The sequence below is a fragment of the Pongo pygmaeus genome, chromosome 1 (genome assembly GCF_028885625.2).
Source record: "Pongo pygmaeus isolate AG05252 chromosome 1, NHGRI_mPonPyg2-v2.0_pri, whole genome shotgun sequence".
NCBI lineage: Eukaryota > Metazoa > Chordata > Mammalia > Primates > Hominidae > Pongo > Pongo pygmaeus.
Genome location: NC_072373.2, coordinates 113166497 through 113187358, shown reverse-complemented (window position 1 = coordinate 113187358; position 20862 = coordinate 113166497). Strand labels below are relative to the sequence as shown.

The window sequence follows — 20862 nt, the reverse complement described above, 5'->3', positions numbered from 1 at the left end:
TTCTCATCTGTATAACTTTTATTTCCTTTTCTTGTCTTATGGCATTAGGTAGTGCTTATAGTACAATATTGAAAAGGAGTGGTGAGAAGAACATTATTTCCTGTTCCTGGTCTTAGTGGGAAAGCTTCAAATTTCTCACCATTACAGATGATGTTAGCTGCATGGTTTTTTGTAGGCATTTGTTAACAAGTTGAAAAAGTTTCCCCTCTATTCCTAGTTTACTGAGAGTTTTTATCATAAATTGATGTTGGATTTTGTCAAATGCTTTTTCTGTACCTATTGGTATGATCATGTGATTTTTCTTTCATAGTCTGTCAATGTGATGGATTACATTAATTGATTTTCATATGTTGAACCTGCCTTGCACACCTGAGATAAATACCACTTAGTCATGATGTATAATTCTTTCTATATGCTGTTGGATCCAATTTGCTAATATTTTGTTTAAGGTTTCTACATGTATGTTCATGAGAAATATTTGTCTTAATTTTCTTTTCTTGTATTGTTCTTTGGTTTTAGCACAAGAATAATATTGGCCTCATAAAATGAGTTGGAAAGTATGCCCTCTGCTTCCATCTTCTAAAAGAGATTATAGAGAATTAGTATTTCTTCCTTAAATACCTGGTAGAATTCACCAATGAACCCATCTGAACCTGGTGCTTTCTGCTTTGGAAGATTATTAATTACTTATTTGATTTATTTAAACTGCCAGGCTGAAGTGATCCTCCCACCTCAGTCTCCCAAGTAGCTAGGACTACAGACACATGGCACAACACCTCAGTAACCTTTTAATTTTTAGTAGAGATAGGGTCTCCCTATGTTGCCCAGGCTGGTCTCGAACTCTCAGCCTCAAGCAATCCTCCTGTCTTGGCCTCACAAAGTGTTGGAACTATAGGCATAAGCCACTGCACGCAGCCTTCTTTCTCAATTTTTAAAAGCAGAGTGCACATTCTTAATCACTATTCTTCCCGGTGGAATGTCATAAAAGTCACAAGAGACCAACTTAAATCAGTCCAAAAATCCTCCTACTTCTGTTTCTGCCTGTTACATTTCATCTGGTTCAAACTTTGTTCAAATATTCTTAACATTCTTCATCTCAGTCTACATAATATTATTTCCTATGTTGCATTTCTTCTTCTCCTTTTTCCTACTTCCGCATATTTTTGTGTTTCTACGATGAATTTTTCCAATTTCTCCTATTTTTCTTAGGAGTAAGATCAAAGGGTGTTTTTTTGAGGCTCTACCTTCAGGGTCCTTCAGTGACTTACTCCCTGCAGGTAACATAATGTCCACACAGCTATGAAAGAAAGATCATCTAGTTGAACTCAAAACAATGTTTGTTCTGCATAACTTCAGGTCAGAGCTGAACGATGTTTCTTTTATGTTCTTGGTCCACAAATGTGGACAACAGTTGGAAACTGGTACTCTAGAGAATATCCTCTTGCCTACCCCTTCAAAAAATGTGCACTTTCCCTAGGCTCCCATTTAGAGTTCTGTGTCAATGTGGAGGGTGTTACAATCATCCTACTTCTTCCCAGCAGTTATCTAAAAGAGAATGGTGAAGTCCACTGGTTTTCTTTACCTGGAAATAACCTTTGACTCTCAAAGGTACTCAGATTTTACTTTCCTCTTTCACAGCCAAATATATAACTGGCCTATTGGACTACCCCTCTTCTTACTTAAAGCCCAGGAATCTGGTTCCTACCCTCATCTATTCACAAGGTCTGTCACCAATGACCTCCTAAGTGCCAAATCCACAACCTCTTCTACATTGTCCTCCTTAAACCATTGGCTGTATATAATGTTATACCAAATGTCCTCTCTTGAAACTCTTCCCGTATCCTGCATAACAACTAGCAGTTTTATAGTGTCTGACTAACCATCAATACTCTTTCCCACATGCTATTTTATTTAATTTCCTCAGCCCTTGTAAAGTAAGTAGTATTATCCCCCACACTCACACTGCCAGTAAGCAATGAAATCAGGTCTAGGACCCAGGTTTTCTCACTCCAAATCCCATGTTCTCTTCTATCCAGAATTTTCTCCTGCCTTCAACTTCTCAATTTTCTAATCTGTATAAGTCTGTCTATATTCACGTGCTGCCATAAACCAGCTTTCTGACCTTGAGGTCTCTGAACATCTGTAGCATGGGCATATAACCTCCATGCTATCTACTCTGACCGCAGATAAGGAGATAAGGAGGAGCAAAATGTAGGAGCATGACACAAAGGCAAGAAATAATTGCTCACTAGCTTTCTTTCCATCTCCCAATGCCCTGGAGCTGCAATTTTCAAATGGCTTACCAATGGAAGTAAATTCCAAATTCCAGATTATAACTCTCCATCTCTGAGTCATCTTCTTACTTTTACTTCCCAATACAGTGGGGAAGACACAGTGCTTTGAGTTCAGATGGAGCTGGATGTCAAATCCTGGCTTTGCTCTTAATAAATGTGTATATTTGGTCAAGTTATTTAACCTCACTGTGCCTCAGATTCCTCCTTTATAAATACCCACACCACTGGGTTGTTGTGTGGATTAAATGTGACACATTTATGTAAATCATTTACAGGAGTTTGTTGTGGAGCAGGCCTTCAGTAAGTATTAGTTCATTCCCCCAATACAATACGAGGTGGACAAGAACTCTGTCCTCAATCTTAACTGTCTCTAAAATTCTCCTTTAGATTGTGTTTAACTAGTTAGTAACCCCATCACCCCATTTCTGGGTTGCAGTGATGGTATGACAGTAGATGTCATGACTAAAATGACCACAAACCACAAAAAGGTCCTACTAGACAAAATGTTACAAGAAACATGAGATAATGAGGTAAAAAATTAAGTTACATTTGACCAATATCTACTATGTATATCTATATGGTATGGGTTTCTCTAGCTCATTCATATGAATAAATCAAATAAAACTTTAAAATTTGATTTATTTTGAAACGTATAGAGAGTCAGGATGGTATCATACAAAAACATTCTGGAATTCAAAGACCTAAATTTTAATTCTATCTCCAATACTTAGGTGATCCTTGGCAAGTCACCCCACCTGGTTGACCCTGTCTCCTCATTCTTTTTTTGTTTTTTGAGACAGAGTCTCACTCTGTCACCCAGGCTGGAGTGCAGTGGCGCGGTCTCGGCTCACTGCCAGCTCCGCCTCCCGGGTTCACGCCATTCTCCTGCCTCAGCCTCCCGAGTAGCTGGGACTACAGGTGCCCACCAACACGCCCGACTAATTTTTTGTATTTTTAGTAGAGACGGGGTTTCACCACGTTAGCCAGGATGGTCTTGATCTCCTGACCTCGTGATCCACCCGCCTCAGCCTCCCAAAGTGTTGGGATTACAGGTGTGAGCCACCGCACCCGGCTACCTGTCTCCTCATTCTTAAAAGGTAAGTAACAACTGTCTGGCCAATCTAAAATGATAGTGGTGAGGAGCAAATGAGGCATTTATCTGAAGGGTTTGCTAAAGGAGAGCAGGCTAGTCAATGTGAGTTACTTTGCTTCACTGATAAAGCATTGGAAAGTTTAGATGAGAAATCAAAACCTGAAAAAGTAAGATCTAGTATTTAACTGTTATACTTCCATGGATTTGTATCTATTATGATGCATGTGGTTCCACACAAAAGCATTCAAAAATCATCTCAGGAAAAAAAAAAGATCCTAGACTGTTACTGTTCAAAAGAATCATTAAGATCATTAAGTTCAGCTCACGGTTTGCATTTTAAAAGGAGAAGGTCCTCCAATATTTGGTTAACAGAAACCAGGGTCAGAAGCCCAGATGTATGTCTCAGATGTCAACACTACTCCAGGATTTAAACCTAAGACCTATCAAGCAACATCCCTCAAACTTTCAAAATCTATTGTATATATGTGAACTATCAATTTGGAAGAAAATGTAAAAGAAGGATAAATCACCATTATTTAATAATTAAAAGAATTTTTTCAAATTAATAGTACTTATTTCAAATCCATAAGAGGAATATTATTCCTCTTATGATCTTTTACCAGACTATCTACAGGGAAAGTAATCTTACTTTCAGTAAGAGTAATTTTACTTTGTGTCTTCAAATTCTAATGGCAAACATAAAGTTAAAACTGGTGCAAGGGCAAAACCTTTAAAAATCCCCTAAAATATTCCATGTAATTCTATAGAGGGATCTTACTCAGAAATTATTTCCTTCAAGTATTTTGTCTCTTGGAACACTTAAAACTTTTCAAGATTTCAACTTGCTTGCTCTGTCTATATGTGGTCATCTTCTTCCTCCTTGTCAGTTAGATGCAGCACACATGTACCAAAAGGCAAAAGCACACTGGTTTTATTTTTTGTTGTTCCCATTATAAAGCAACTATCTGCTTTTACAACAAATTGCATTTCCATATCGTATGCCTTGGGTATTATGTAACTCTCAAAAGGTGGAATTAATAAAGGAATGTTTGCTTCAAGCTTAACTATTTTAACTTTGCAGCTCATTTTAAAAACTTCTTGCAATTGTGTGACTTGTACAAACAGTGCTCCTTTGAGTGACACCTCTGTGGGTTTGATCTTTTCTCTGTCTTCAAAAATCAAATCTATCAGTTATAAATTGGGACTCATTTGCACTTTTTCTTTTTTTTTCTCCATGTTTCATAACTTTAATAGAATATTCTAACTATTATGTACAAATTGAAAACACTGTATTCAGTTATAAATATGTTCTAAGGTTAGGCTGAGCACTCTCTACAGGCCTGGTCAGCGTGGACACGGCCATCCCCGCCTGCCACAGAGCGCTGTCACCCACTTGGAAACCCCACTCACCAGCCACCAACTGGTCACACCAACCAGGACCTTCAGACAGGATGAATGGTGGGGCCCAGCAATGGGACTACTGAGAAAGCAGGACTTGACGCTCATATGCTCAAATGAAATGCAGGACTTCCCAGCCCAGCCCCTCACTGGAGAACACCGCGGAATCCCAACTCCGGCAGCAGGGCGGTGCCTGTGTCACGAGGACAGGCTCGCGTCTTCAGCCCTGGTGGCAGGAAGCAGTGTTTCTTCCGCGCAGCCCTTGCTCCTGCTAGGAAGCGGCACATTTTCCTGCTCAGGTCACCAGGGTGGTTCAGAAATGGCAAGGACAAGCGACAGCAAAAGGCCGCAGTCCTCACAGGCAAGAAGGGATAAATAAATATGAGGTGACCTGTGGCAGCTCTCGCCTGAGCTGGTGTGCCACAACCCTGACCCAACCCTAAAAAAAGAAGATCAAAAAGCAACATCCTAAGGAGAACACGGCCCTACTCTACACACCCCTTCTGAGATGATTAGCATACAGCAGGTGACGCAGGCTTCACACTCAGCAGATTAAGCAGCTGAAAACAGCGAGTGGGTTTCTTCAAATGAAAGGAAAGAATTCAGTCCAACTGCAGTAGTGGTAGGAGAGGTTCTAGATCCCTGGAACCTCATCACCAGACCTCGGCCCTTTTAGCCAAGTGATCCCCACCCCAATGGGGTCTATGGGGCCCTCCCACAGGGAAAGGCCCAGGCAAGTCCAGAGCTACAGGTGCCAAGGCTGCAGAGGGTATTGGACAAAACCTCCTATTTTTGAAATGCATTTCAGTTGCCACTGTACATGTTAAGCAAAATAATAAGGAAAAAGGAAAAGTGAAAGTGAAAATCATGCACTTGAAAACGATTAGATGGAGTAAGCGCTGTCGACGGGATTGTGCCACATGCGGCAAAGACTGAGGCCTCCCCCCACAGGCCTGGAGTCGCGACAGCCGGTCTGCCAGGCGCCCACCTCCACTTCCTACTGCTGCTTGCATTCCGCCAGCTGGCTGGGTTCCTTGTTGGGATTAATTTCCACCTCATCCTCATCTTCTCCCTCCTCGTCACCTTCTAATTCGTCCTCTTCTTCTTCACCTTCGTCAAAATTGTCATCATCCTCTAAGGCCTCCCTAGCGAAGTACAGCACAGCCTGTGGGACTATCCGCTCACGGAAAAAGTGTCCAGTTTCAAAATCAGAGGCTAATACGAATTCAGAATCTTTATCCAGTGATTCTCTATCCCCAGATGCTTTCAGTGGATTGAAGAAGTTGAAAAATGACTCAATGGATACTTGCTTGGTAATTGTTCTAACAGCGCCTGGACCCTTATGCTTCTGCTTTTTCTTGATGGTTTTGACAGTAACATTCTTTCCTTTCTTCCAGTCAATAGTACACCCATCACAGTCCATGATCTCAGGACCTGCAAATGAAAAGGGATCAGCCTTATCTGGTTCTGATTTCATCTTGCAGGTTTTTGTCAGGACTGAGTTGGCAAAGTAGTCGTTGGGTTCAAAGTGGAACTCTTAATATGAAAGACATAGGCTGTCCAGGGTCAGAAAACTTCACTTTAATATCCTGCAGGTGTTTCAAGATTGGTTCATCATATTTCTGGACTAATTCACTTAGCATATCTACATTTCTAAAGATGGTAAACCAGAACTCTGGAATTCCTTTGGGATTTGGCTCTTCAGCTGTTGTCGCTACTTTTTCTGTTATGACTACTTTATTTTTCATGTCTCCAGCCAATTTCTCCTCCTCTTCATTTTCACTGTGCCATTCTGATTCCGTATCAGATGTTGGTTCAACATCACCGGTGATAAATTCTCTTCTCTTGTCAAAGAGAGGCTGGTATAATGCTGCATATTTTCTTTTCAAGTCATGAACTTCTTCGTAGAACTTGGCTTCTATATGAGCGCATCTCACCTGAATTTGTTTCAATGCATTAATTCTTCTTTTTACTGCTTTAGGTAAAGTTTCGATGTAGCTGGAAGGGGTGTGAGGGGCATTGTCAAGTCGCTCCTGTAAAGCTGCCAAAACTCCAGGATTCTGCATCACCTGATCCGTGAGCTTTTCCGTCTTACTTGCATTTTTAGCAGCTTCCACGAAATCTGAAGGAACCCCATCTGAAAAACTGTTATCTGCCATCTGAATGTTTTTATCCCCTTGTCTGGTAAACCAAGTCCCGTGAGTAACTAGGCTAAGGCACTCAGGCCAGTCCTTGGGGAGCACACACTGCCCATCTGGCTCGCACGGCACAGCTCCCAACAGCTAAGATGCAATGCCAAGGACTTTCTTCCCCATCAGACATGCCCTTGTCCACACGAAACTTACAATCAAAACCCCAGTTAGCCCAGCCTGACCCCACAGATGCTCACGATGACCATCGCCCTACGGAAAAACTAAAATTCCTAAACATCTAATAAAGAGGTCCTGGACGTCTCCACCTTAAAAACGGGAAGCCTGAACGCTCCTCCGGGTTCGCCGCGGCCCTCGGGGTACGCGGGGCTGGCTGGGCTAGCGGGAGATTTGAGCTGCTGGCCCCCACTCGCCGCCCTCTACGCCTCCTCCGCTGGGCTGCCGCCGAGGAAGCCGCCTGCAGCGCAGAACACGCCCGCGGCGCAGAAAGAAGTGACTTGACCTTCAAGGCAGTGGACGGCCGGGCAGGGGTGCGCCAGGTGCTGGGAGGGGCCGCCCGCCAGCGCCCCAGGCCGAGGCTCCAGGCCCCAAGCCCCAGGCCCGCCGCGGCGGCGCTGCCCACCCTGACAAGGACGCCTACTTTTTCTTGAAAAATGTCTTTCCTTTCCCAAAAGTTACTCTGCTTTGTCTGAAAATAATATAACTTTAATGGCTTTAAGTTATTGTTTGAAAGGGTTCAGAAAAGACAATAAATGGGAGACTTAGAATGGCTCACCAGTTAAAATCCAAGTTTCTTATATTTCTTGTATTTGCTAATTTCCGTTATCTGTTTCAGCTGCTTGTTCAGAAAAATTACATTCATAGACTCACCTTATCCCAGCCCTAGAGACTCATGTTCTCTATTTGCCCTGGAATCCTGTTCACTATTTACAATTATATTATTCTGAATAATAGTATTTACTATTTTCATCTCTTCTTTTATATTTTAATAAACCACTTTCAAGTCACTGACCTTTTTGTTTGTTAAACTGGGGATATAATATAAAAAACAGATAATAAAAATTGCAAATGTAAATCATACTAAAACAACATTAGAAAATCATAGCCAAGACAGATTGTCATGATATTAACTTAGTGTTAGGCCTAAGGAAACATATCAAATGCATGTTCCTGTAGTAGATATGTAACCTTTCAGAACATAATGATTATTAACAATATTATAAAGCAGCATTGTGAATAGTTAAAACCGTGGGTTCTAGAGCCAGATAGCCTCTACTCAAAGCCAGGTTCTGCCACTTACTAGCTGTTACCTTGGGCAAACAACTTAAACTCTCTCTCTGTTGGTTTCTCACCAGGAAACAGGGATAAATACTAGTACACAACTTATAGGTTGTATGAGGATTGATGTGAAGACTGAATTAGTTAACATATGTATTGGAATGGTGCTCAACATAGAAAGTGCTAAATAATGTTAGCTTTGTATCTATAATGGGGTTTCTGTTAAAAATTGTAACTTGTTTTACATTTCAAAATTGTGAACCTTATGTTACTCACCACATCTGTGGTTTGAAAGCCTCCATGACACATTTAGTTATTTACTCACCACTGCTTGGGATACAGGTTGCCAAATTGATTGATGATGTTGTTTTAAATAATGGATTGCTAGCAGTACACTGTATTTTTTGTGGAAGATCATTTTCCATCTTAAAATATATATTGGTTGAGTTATGTTTACATTGCTCCATAGGACAATCCCATGAGTACGTTTTAAGTTCTCGATGGCTGTTGTAATGCTCCGGTATCATGCATTGGACTTCAATGCTTCCATTAGTCAACGCACAAGTTAGTGTAGGAGATGGAAAAGGCTCTGGAAAAAAAAGTGTAATATTTAGTACAGAAAATAGTAATATTTAGACTTATCATCTGCAAATTTATGAAGAGCTTGCAACCTCCTTACGAGCTTGAAAGGATGAGCAGACAAACTCCTTGAGCATCAAGGAGTGAGAATTCTTTCTTTTGCTAGGTCAGATCTACCTGCTCAAATTTAACAGAATAAATTCAGACCCTGATATGGTTTGGCTCTGGGTCCTCACCCAAATCTCATCTTGAATTGTAATCCCCTTGGGTCGAGGGAGGGACCTGGTGGGAGGTGATTGTACCATGGGGGATGGTTTCCCCATGCTATTCTCATGATAGAGAGCGAGTTCTCATGACATATGTTGGTTTAAAAGTGTGTGGCAGTTCTCTCTCTCTCCTGCTGCCTTGTGAAAAAAGTGCTTGCTTCTCCTTCGCCTTCTGCCATGATTGTAAGTTTCCCAAGGCCTCCCCAGCCATGTGGAACTGTGAGTCAATTAAACCTCTTTTCTTTATAAATTACCCAGTTTCAGGTAGTTCTTTATAGCAGTGTGAAAACAGACCAATACAGGCCCCAAATCCCTTATCCTCAATTCTTAAATCAAAAAATCTCTGAAGCCAAAAGAGTCTTCACAAGTTGGTAGCAAAATCATTTAGCTGCAAATCCTGACCTGACCTGAATTAACACAAGGATTTGAGTCTTTCTCACTTACTTCAAATATTCATTATCGTTTCACCACAAAAATATTCCTGTGCTTGGCAGGACACAGTGGCTCATGGCTATACTCCCAGCACTTTGGGAGGCTGAGGCAGGAGGACGGCTTGAGGCCAGGAGTTCAAGACCAGCCTGGGCAACACAGCAAGACCCTGTCTTTATAAAAAGTTTAAAGATTAGCCAGCCATGATGGCTCCTGCCTGTAGTCTCAGCTACTTGGAACTGCTTGAACCAAGGAATCTGAAGCTACAGTGAGTTATGATTGTGCCAGTGCACTCTAGCTCACTGCACACAGTGGGCTATGATTGCATCAGACTGAGACCTTGTCTCTAAATATATAGGAATGAAGTAAATACTTGTTCCTATGCTTGACCCATAGAGTGCTCCCCATAATTAAGTGGGGTGCTTAATATGCAGAGGAAATACCTTGTATTACCTTTCCAAAATGTAAAAAAAAATTTTAATTCCATAACACATCTGACTCCAAAGCATTTTGTGAAAGGAAAGTCCACAACACATCTGACTCAACGCATTTTGTGAAAGGTGGAGCTACACAGACCCTTGTCGCGCCCTGCCTATTGGTTGGGCTGGACCTGTTAGTAGGCAGCACAGGGTGCAGCATGTGTCACAGACCTGCCTGTCCAGAGGCCTCGCTCCCACCCTTCCTCTAGGAAGCACCTCCTATTGGCTAAGGCAGCATGGACCTACAAGGATGAGTTAAGGACTAACATGTCACATTCTGCCATTGTTGCCCTTTAAAAGCCTCAAGGCTAATTACTTTGTCCTATTAGTCATTTATTTGTTAATTCATATGCCTTCTTGCATCTCAGCTAACCTCCAGCAATTAATCATAAGAGGCTTGAGGAAACATGCAAAAACATATGTAATATACAACAATGGTCATGGTAGCACTGGGATAATAAAGTATTGATACATTATAAACATCTACTAAAAAGAGCATTTAAGTAAATTTAGGTTCACCAAGATAATGGAATACTATGTTGTCATTTAAAATGATGTTTTCTAAGACAAGTTAATGCTTATGCTCCAATTATAATCTGAAAAATAAAAGCATTTAATGGTTCCCCCATCTTCTCCTCCTCCTGTATTCCTTCTCGCTCAGTTAAATAATGTACCCAGCCTGCCTTGGTAGAAACCAGAGTCACACACTGACTTCCCTTTCTACTTGGGGCTTCCTAGTTTTTAAGTTTAATCTAGCTCACACAAGTCCTTACATACTTCCTTAAGATTTTCTTTAATTAAAAAGACTTTTAATCATCTTTTAAGCAGTGGAATTTCTCCGAATTAAATCTTCAGTGGCAATCCAATCCAATGGATAAGAAGTTGCTCTAGTTGACTCAAAATTGAAAGCCTAGAGCCCTGCTCCCCTAACTTCCTCTGGTCCCTTTTGCCCACCCCACTCCATAGCAGCTCTCAGGGGACTTCCAAGGAACATGCATCCCCAGAATAGTTCAAAAATGCCTGTTCTCAGTATTTCATATGCTTATGCCTGCCTCTGTAACTAGGCTGGGCATTTCTCAGGGGCAGAAAACCAAGCTTTCTACCTCCTTAGAAATGGTCCTTTGAAGCATTTCTCAAATTTTAAGGTGCCTAAGAATCACCAAGGGTGCTTGTTAAAAATACAGATTCCTGCGCCCCACCATCCCAGGTGCTTCTGATGTGTGTGGCCTGTTTGTTCTGTTACAGATTCTAATGTATTGATCTAGCTCTGCCAATGTCTAGTCTTTCATCCAGCACTTTCTGAACTGAACAGAGGTGCATCATCAGCCCCAGAGACTGTGCATCTTTGGAGGGCAAAGACTAGGTATGACTCATCTTTCAATCACAGCATGTGACATAATGCAAGGCACACAGATGGCTCCTCACAAGCAGTACTGGACAGATGGGGAGACAGATGGATAGAAGGATAGATTCAGAGAGACAGTCTTCAAATAAAATGTAAATTCTTCTACCAGCTATCTCCAAAGAGGTACAGTATGGTGTTTAGCATGGACTCAGAAGCCCAACTGCCTGAGTTCATATCCCAGCTTCATGACTAACAGCCATTTGACATTGGGCAAGTTACTTAAATCACCTCGTGTCTAGGTTTCCTCCTCTCTACAATAAGGACACAAATAGTACTTACTCTATCAGACTGTAATGAGATTAAATGAGTTAATACAGATAATAATCAATATATGAATTAACATGTAGTACCTGCACAGAGTAAGTACTTAACAAATGCCAGCTGTAATAGAGCACACGGCCATTGGCTGTGAGTTTCCAACTCCAGGAAGTCAAGGCTCCCCAGAGGGTATGTAATATGATGAGAAGAGTCACTGAGTAGGAGTTGGGAGGTTTGATCAAGCCTTAGCCTTGGCCTGCTGTGTGACCTGGGACCACAGTCCTTTTAGGAGCTGGAAGAGTTTTAAGAAAGCATCCATCCAGGTCTCTTGTTCTACATACAGAGAAACAGACTCCTAAACTGTCTTATTTTCATCTGTGAAAGGGAATGCTGTATCAGGTCATTGTAAAGGTCAAACAGAATATGACTGAGTGCCACATGCAGGGTTTGTAAAAAAGAAAAGAAAAGAAAACAGAATATGAAAGTAATTTGAGGGGAAACATGAAGCATGTTAGTATTATCTTCTAAGTTGCTAGAACTCCCTTGACTATATAGAAGCTCTTTCTGGCTATCTCATTACACAACAGTTGCCAAATGGCAAACGTAGAAGTGCCTATCCAACACATCTAAAAGTGTGCAAGCCCTTCTGCAGCACCTAGATCACAGTTTCTACACCTCAGATCTTTTCCTTCTATAAATCTTTCACATTTTCTTGCTGCCCGTGGGACTTACCACAGCTGTATCTAACAAATATTGGTTACACCTCTACTTTAAGCAGCATTAAACTGGCAAGAAATGTGCCTACTTCCTCCCTAAGACAATTAGTCAATTTATAATTAATGAATTGAGTTCACTGCTGTGTAAAAAATAAGAATTTCTTACATACATCTGATGACATTTTATAGAAATATATGTCTATTTTCACGAATTTTAGTAAAGGTCAAGTATCAATCCAGCCCAGTTAAGGACAGGGCAGTTAATTCTACTTACACAAAAATCATCATCTGAGATGTGATGAAGGTCCATAAAAAGATGGGAAAGGACTAATAAACCTCAGAAGTAGAAATTTTAAGGGGACTTTTGGGTATAGAGGAAAGCCAGATCTCAATGTACACACAGAAGGAAGTGGATGCCCTGAATTTAGGAAGTGCCAGGAAATCCCCCTGTCCAAAATATACTCGCTGGAAGTCTCCTATTAGGTCTGGTGTCTCTAGAAGATTACCAGGTTACTAAAACAAGTGTTAACATTACCTCAAGGAAGTATGACTTCCTCATTTCTTAAAAAAAAAAAAAAAATATGACCAATCATTTTATCATGCAGATGTGAAACCTAGAGTCATCTTACGTCTTCCTACAACCAAAACCTACATCTTGCAGACTCTTTCTTGGACCCTCTATCTACCTGGATGATAGAAGCTTCTAACTTGACATCTCCTCTCTTTAATCCATCATAAGTATGCACCATCACATTAATCTTCCAAAAATGTATTTTATCAAGTCACTTCCTTGCTCCAGTATAGGACACAATGGCTCCCCACTGCTACAAGCTGATGTCCAGACTCTCAAACCAGGCCTTTAAGTCCCACACTCAGTACTATCAATATCACTGCCTCCTGATCAAAACTCACCTCCCCTGTACTTTACTCCTCTGCAGGCTTCCTAAGGTCTATCCAGTTGGTCTGACTACCAAAACCATACCTTTGCTGAGGTGCCATAGAATATTTTATTTAATTAATTTATTTAGCTAGTTATTTTGAGGCAGGGTCTTGGTCTGTCACCCAGACTGGAGTGCAGAGGTGCAAGCATGGCTCACTGCAGCCTCAGCCTCCTGGGCTCAAGGGATCCTCCCACCTCAGCCTCTTGAGTAGCTGGGACTACAGGCATGCACCACCATGCCTGGTTAATTATTTTTGTAGAGATGGAGTCTTGCTATGTTGCCTAGGCTGGTCTTGAACTACTGGGCTTAAGCAACCCTCCCTCCTCAGCCTCACAAAGTGCTGGGATTATAGCCTTGAGCCACAATGCCCGGCCTAGAATATTTTAACTTAAATTATTTTAAGACATTTCATCAAGTTTAAGAGGAGAAATTTATTCAAATGTTTTGAATTAGTTTTACAAACTCTAGAAAAAGGGCTCTTAAAATGTGTGATCTAAATTCTAACTCAATCTTCTTGTTTGTTGGTCCTATCTATAAATTATCAGATCCCCAATGTCCATGTTTCAAAGATTCTACTTTTTCAAGGAAATCTTCTAAGAGGATACTTTGACATCTTAGCAAGCTGTATTTGTCTAAATAGAGTCCACAGGGGTCAGACCTCACATAGCCTTGCAGGTCACTTTACACATTTTAGCTTTAACAGAGTTAGATGGGGCCATTAGAAAGTTCCACACAAATGAGTGACATGATCTGACTTCTGTTTTAAAAAGATCATTCTGGTAGAACCAGTACAACTTCCTGGTGGAGTGAATGTGGTATTCAAGAAAAAGAGAGGTACCAAGGATGACATCCAGGTTTCAGTCTGACCAACTGAAAGGATGGGGCTGCCATTAACCAAAAGGGAAAAGATTTGGGGAGGCGCAGCAGGTTTTAAGGGGAAGATAATGAGCTTACTTTTGGACATGTGATATTTGAAAGGCCAATTAGATATCTGACTGGAGAGGTACACTGGGCAGTCAGGTATACACATAAGGAGCTCGGCAGGGTACTCTGGGCTAGAGCTCTAGATCTGTGCATTATTAGCATTGAGATGATATTTAAAGCCCTGACATGGGATGAGCTCACCCACTGGCTACGAACGCAGACAGAAAAGGAAAGAGACCCAAGGCTTAAGCCTTGATGTTTCCAGTGTTAAGAGGTTGGGGAAACGAGGAAACTAGCAAAAGAAGCTAAAAAGGAATAGTCAGTATGTTAGAAAGAAATGTGAAGCCAGGCACAGTGGCTCACACCTGTAATCCCAACACTTTGGGAGGCCAAGGCAGGTGGATCACCTGAGGTCAGGAGTTCGAGACCAGCCTGACCAACATGGTGAAACCCCATCTCTACTAAAAATACAAAATTAGCCAGGCATGGTGGTGCATGCCTGTAATCTCAACTGTTCAGGAGGCTGAGGCAGAAGAATCGCTAGAACCCGGGAGGCATAGGTTGCAGTGAGCTGAGATCGCGCCATTGCACTCCAGCCTGGGCAACAAGGGCGAAACCCCCTTTCAAGAAAAAAAAAAAAAGAAGAAACATGAATAGGGTGGTATCCTGGACATCAAGTGAAGACAGTACTTGGAGGAGGGAGTGATCAGCTATGTCAAAAGCTGCTGCTGAGAAGTCAAGAATGACATGGACTGAGAATGAACCACTGGATTTATTAACAAGGAGGTCTAGAGGAGCTTTGGCATAGCAGTGCAGATGAAAGCCTATTTGGAGTGGGTTAAAAGTGAATATAAGGGATCAGAATAAGTGAATATGGACAACTTCTTCAAGGAGATTTTCTATAAAGTGAAGACAGCAGGTGGTGGTTGCTGGAGGGCTACAGGGATCATGAGAAAGTTTTAATGACAGTATATATGTATGCCGCTTAAAATGAACCATCAACTTATGGGGGAAATTCTCATCAGGAGAGAGTGGGTAGAAGCACTAGGGTGATATTCCCAAGGATGGCGAGAGGAGGTGGGATCCAGGACACGCGTGGAAAGTTTAACTTCAGGTGAGAACTCAGAAAGTCCGTTCATATCAGGAGAGAAAGCAGGGCCTGCAGGCTCAGGTACAGGTAGGAAGGTAGGCAGGTGGTGAGAGCTTGTGGAAATTGCCCTCTGATTGCTTATTCTCCTTAGTGAAATAAGAAGCCAAGCCGTCAGCTGAAGAGTGAGTCTAGAGAGGAGGTATTCCAGATTTGAGGAGAGAAAAAGTAACTGCTAGGAGAGTGGGTAAGTGAACAGGCTAGGAAATACTAGACTTAATTGAGGTAAGTGATTAGAAATTAAAAGTGCAGGACTTTGTATGGTGGTGTATTTTTCTGCAACCACATGGGTGTGAGCATAGAATAGGCAAGCACCGGACTTAATCTAGCTGTAATCTGGCCATGTGAGTATGACGAGCCAACAAAGGAGCAAGGAAGCTAAGTGTGTCTGCAACGGACTGAGTCTAGTGAGTGACAACAGCACTCAGGCTGAGTAGGGAGGGCAGCAGGGACATGAGGTGTGTGAAGGACTGTCAGTATCAGCATCATCAAGGACAGGGCATGGCGGTCAGAGTGAGACACCTGACATTGAGGTAATGATGAGTTCTCGGTTACATCCATGGGTAGTGGGTAATGTAGAGGACAAGATCCTTGCAGGAGAGGCAATAAAGGACAATATTGAAAGAATTTTAATTTAAATACTGTAACCACCAAGACACCAGGAATGTTAGAAACAATAAAAATGAGGCAGGCCTTAAAATGACTAAGAAACACTGGCATGTGAGGCAGGGGCCTATACAAGACTGCAACACAAAAGGGGCTTTAGAGACCAGGGAGGAGTGTCAGTGAGAAGCAGGGAGAAATGTGTCCCCTCTCTCTAGTTTCAGTTTAAAATGGTGCAGAAGCCGGGTGTGGTGGCTCATGCCTGTAATCCCAGCATTTTGGGAGGCTGAGGCAGGTGGATCACCTGAGCTCAGGAGTTTGAGACCAGCCTGGCCAACACAGTGAAACATCGTCTCTACTAAAATACAAAAATTAGCCGGGCATGGTGGTGCGGGCCTGTAGTCCCAGCTACTTGGGAGGCTGAGACAGTAAAATCACTTGAACCTGGGAGGCAGAGGTTACAGTCAGCCAAGATCGTGCCACTGCACTCCGGCCTTGGTAACAGAGTGAGACTCCTTCTCAAAATAAATAAATAAATTAAATAAAGTGGTGCAGGAGGAAAAGCAATCTCCCCGCTGTGTGGGGAAGCAGGAACTTATAGAGTAACATCTATCAGTGGAGCCCAAAGAGTTCTAAGCTAACTGCTGTCACTACATCTCTTTCCAGAACATTCCTAGTAAGACAAATGATACTGTTCTCCCCATCTTTGTTAGATTCTCTCCTCACCCAGAGGAATGACAAAGGAATTGAAAGTAGCTAGCTCCTCTATACCAGAAAAGGAGAAAACCCTGACAACAGGTAACATCTAATTATTTTCTCATAGACCATTAATTTGTGTTAGTCTCTGAAAACAGACTAAAAAGATGCAAATTTGCCATTTTAAACAAATCAACTTATGGAATACTCACCAAGCACATAAAGAAAGAACTTCATGGTATCAGTAATATTTGGCGATTCCATTTCATACTCATCTTCATCTGATGATGTTAAGTTGTAGATAGTGAGGCTACCTGACACAGTGTCTAAATAAACCCTATTTTTAAAAGATGAGAAAGCTCTGAATTCAGAATTTTCCAGTTCTGCAACTTTATCCTTTTGTTTTTTCCATAGGAGCTCTTTTGAAGGCACATTGCTTGGTACATGGAAAGTTACATTCTCATACATAACGCCATATATTTGTTGGGAGAAACAGCTGATGAAACCTAGGAGAGAAAAAAAAAAGTGGTTAGAAAAAACAACATGACTTTAGTGGCAGAAATTATTCATCAGGTACTTTTTGTGCTAAGCTGACAAACTGCTGACACAAAGTACAGGAAGTAAGAACATGTTTGACCATGTAGAGCTTACTCTTTAATAGAAAACTGGGACCTGCATAAATCCAAGAAATGGACTCGACATTCATGGAGCACCAACCATCTGCCAGGTACTACGGGCTGTGTTGGGAATATGGGGTTGTTCCAGGCCCTCCAGGAGCCTCACGTGTGGAGAAGACAGGGAGCAGGCTCTACATCAGGGGCTGCATAAGGGGAGCTGCCTGGTCTAGGGCCTCCCCAAGGAAGTCATGCTGGAACTGACATAACGTGCAAATCACTGAAGGATAAAAGGCAGTTAGGCCGCAGGGCTGGGTAGGTGAGTGGGTGGGGAGTGGAAGAAGAGATGATCATACAGATATATAGGAAGCAGCACCCCCAAAGGAAGGCCCTGAATGGAGAAAGGGCATGGTGTGCTTGAGGATACACACGTGATTCCTAACAGCTAGAATGAGGAGGGCAAGGGGTGGCTGGTGGGGAACAAGACAGACAAAGGCCAGCCCACAGCCTATGTGTGATAAAGTAAGGAACGCTAAGGGTTTGGACTGATCCTAAAGGAGAGGAAGCCACAGAAAGGTTTTTAACAAGACTGGCCTAACATAATTTAAGTGTCAGCAGGCTGACTGTCTTTAGAGTAGAGAGCGGCTGACAGGCCAGCACAGAGGCAGGGAAATTATCATGAAAGTCAATGCTGTAGCAATGAAGTCCATGGACAGGACAGACCAGACCAGGGTGTTTGTGGTGGGGACGGACAAGGGGACAGACTCAGGAGACGCTGGAGAGAGAAGTCAACAGGATTCAGCGATGAGGGTGGGGGAAGTGGATGGGACTGTCAGGGCTCCTTGGCTGACTGAGAGACATCATTAACTGAGATCAGAAACAATGGCTGGGAAGTAAGTCGAGGGTGTGATGAAGATTAAGAACTCAGGGATTGGGTACAGTGGTGGGTTGCAGCCAGGTCCACCTGCCCTCATGAGCCAATTGTTAGCATCTCTGCCCAGCCCTATTAGGGGACGTCTAGTAACAGCACAGAAACTGACTAATGCTTCACATCAAAACCTCCACACCAATCTAGTTGTTAAACATTTATTAGAACCACAAGATTCGGATATTTTTAATACCCCAAAGTGGGTTTAAATGCATCTTGCTCTAAGACTTGTCTCTTGTTAAGAGAGAACAGCAGCTGGGCACTGTGGTTCATGCCTGTAATTCCAGCATTTTGGGAGGCCAAGGTGGTTGGATTGCTTGAGTTCAGGAGTTCAAGACCAACCTGGGTAAAATGGCAAAACCCCATCTTTACGAAAAGTACAAAAAATTAGCTGGGCATGGCACACACCTGTGGTCCCAGCTACTTGGGAGGCTGAAGAGGATTACTTGAAGCCATGAGGCAGAGATTGCAGTCAGCCATGATTGTGCCACTGCACTCCAGCCTGGGTGACAGAGCGAGACCTGTCTCAACAAACAAACAAAGAACTGCAGCTATTTTAAGTTAACATTAAAGAGCAATTTAAACTTGACTGAAGTTTTTGCCTAGTAGCAATTAGGGTAATTGAAATAATACAGGGGAAATCAAGAACACTGAATGACCAGTTGTAGACAACTGTGTTAGTAATTTCAGATAAGAAGCAAATATCACCCATTTATTTATCTACAAGGACTTTTTAGAACCCATCTCCCTTAATTAAGGGGGACTGCCCTCAAAAACACACCAGCATCTTTCCATTGCTTTGCTGATTACGCATTATTTCTTCCACTCAACAGAGTATGTGGGAAGGCACAAGAAAAAGAACAGAATTCAAGGGGTCAGAGTCTACCACACACAATAGTGGAAACTCAAAAATGTCTTATAAATGTAAATGAAACAATGAGTGATAGAGGGCAGGGTGGTGGTGAAAGAGTAGGTATGAGATAAACTGCCATACCCTGGCGGCATGAATATGTCTTTTGTCTTTCCCAGGGAGAGCTGATGTATCCTGGGCTCGAGAACAGTAGAAGAAAGTAGTCAGGAATGGAGCTAGTGGTGGAGGGAAGTGAGGGTAGAGAAAGGGGAGACTGCAACTCAGAAGAAATCAAAGTACAGTTGACCCTTGAACAACACGGGTTTGAGCTGTGTGGGTCCACTTACATGTGGATTTTCTTCCGCCTCTGCCATCCCTGAGATAGCAAGAACCTGTCCTCCCCCTTAGCCTGCTTTAACGTGAAGGTAATGAGGATGCAGACCTTTGATGATCCACTTTCACTTAGTAAGTATATTTTCTTCCTTATGCTTTTTTTCTTTTTTAAACTTTTTTTATTACTATTATCTCAATAGTTTGGGGGAACAGGTGATGTCTGGTTACTTGGATAAGTTTTTTTTTTTTTTTTTGGATAAGTTCTTTGGGTGTGATTTCTGAGATTCTGGTGTACACTGTACCCAATGTGTAGTCTTTTATCCCTCATCCCCATCCCACCCTTCTCCACAAGTCCCCAAAGTTCATTGTATCATTCTTACATAGCTTAGCTCCCACTTGTAAGTTAGAACATATGTTTGGTTTTCCATTCCTGAGTTACTTCACTTAGAATAATGGTCTCCAGTTCCATCCAGGTTGCTGTGAATGCCATTATTTTGTTCTTTTTTTTTTTTCTTTTGAGACAGAGTCTCGTTCTGTCCCCAGGCTGGAGTGCAGTGGCGTGATCTTGGCTCACTAAAAGTTCCACCTCCCAGGCTCATGCCATTCTCCTGCCTCAGCCTCCTGAGTAGCTGGGACTACAGGCGCCCACCACCACGCCCGGCTAATTTTTTTGTATTTTTAATAGAGACGAGGTTTCACCATGTTAGCCAGGATGGTCTCGATCTCCTGACCTCGTGATCTGCCCGCCTCGGCCTCCCAAAGTGCTGGGATTACAGGCACGAGCCACCGCGCCTGGCCTATTATGTTCCTTTTTATGGCATATTCATATATATATATATATATATATATCTCCCATATTTTCTTTATCCACTCATGGATTGATGGGCATTTATGCTGATTCCATATTTTTGCAATTGCGAGTTGTGCCACTATAAAGATGTTGTGTGCAACATGTTGTGTGTTGTCTTTTTCATAAAATGACTTGTTTTCCTCTGGGTAGATACCCAGTAATGGAACTGCTGGATCCAATGGTAGTTCTACTTTTAGTTGTTTAAGAAATCTCCATAGTTGTTGTACTAGTTTACATTCCCACCAGCAGTGTACAAGTGTTCCCTTTTCACCACACCCATGCCAACATCTATTATTTTTTGATTTTTAAATTATGGCCATTCTTGCAGGAGCAAGGTGGTATTGCATTGTGGTTTCGATTTGCATTTCCCTGATGTTGTGTGCAACATGTCGTGTGTTGTCTTTTTCATAAAATGACTTGTTTTCCTCTGGGTAGATACCCAGTAATGGAACTGCTGGATCAAATGGTAGTTCTACTTTTAGTTGTTTAAGAAATCTCCATAGTTGTTGTACTAGTTTACATTCCCACTAGCAGTGTACAAGTGTTCCCTTTTCACCACACCCATGCCAACATCTATTATTTTTTGATTTTTAAATTATGGCCATTCTTGCAGGAGCAAGGTGGTATTGCA

The 20862-nt window shown here is 42.1% G+C and overlaps 2 protein-coding genes across 11 annotated transcripts in view; both read right to left on the bottom strand.

The window, feature by feature from the left end:
- CD58 (CD58 molecule) overlaps positions 1–20862 on the bottom strand; it is a 151079-nt gene that overhangs the window by 107171 nt on the left and 23046 nt on the right. For all 10 annotated transcript variants that reach the window (XR_010123700.1, XR_010123699.1, XR_010123696.1 and 7 more), the window contains exons 2-3: positions 16869–17162; positions 8539–8802 (exon numbers count right to left, since the gene is read on the bottom strand). Coding sequence is in view for 3 of the 10 variants with exons in the window: in XM_063651562.1 (XP_063507632.1) it covers positions 8539–8802; positions 16869–17162 (558 nt within the window). In the remaining 7 variants the exon portion in view is untranslated. The remainder of the gene's footprint in view (positions 1–8538; positions 8803–16868; positions 17163–20862) is intronic.
- LOC129017498 (nucleosome assembly protein 1-like 4) lies at positions 1155–8529 on the bottom strand. The gene is given in 2 exon segments (XM_054458129.2): positions 1155–6322; positions 6324–8529. Coding segments are annotated over 2 exon segments (1161 nt in total). The 5' UTR covers positions 6945–8529; the 3' UTR covers positions 1155–5782.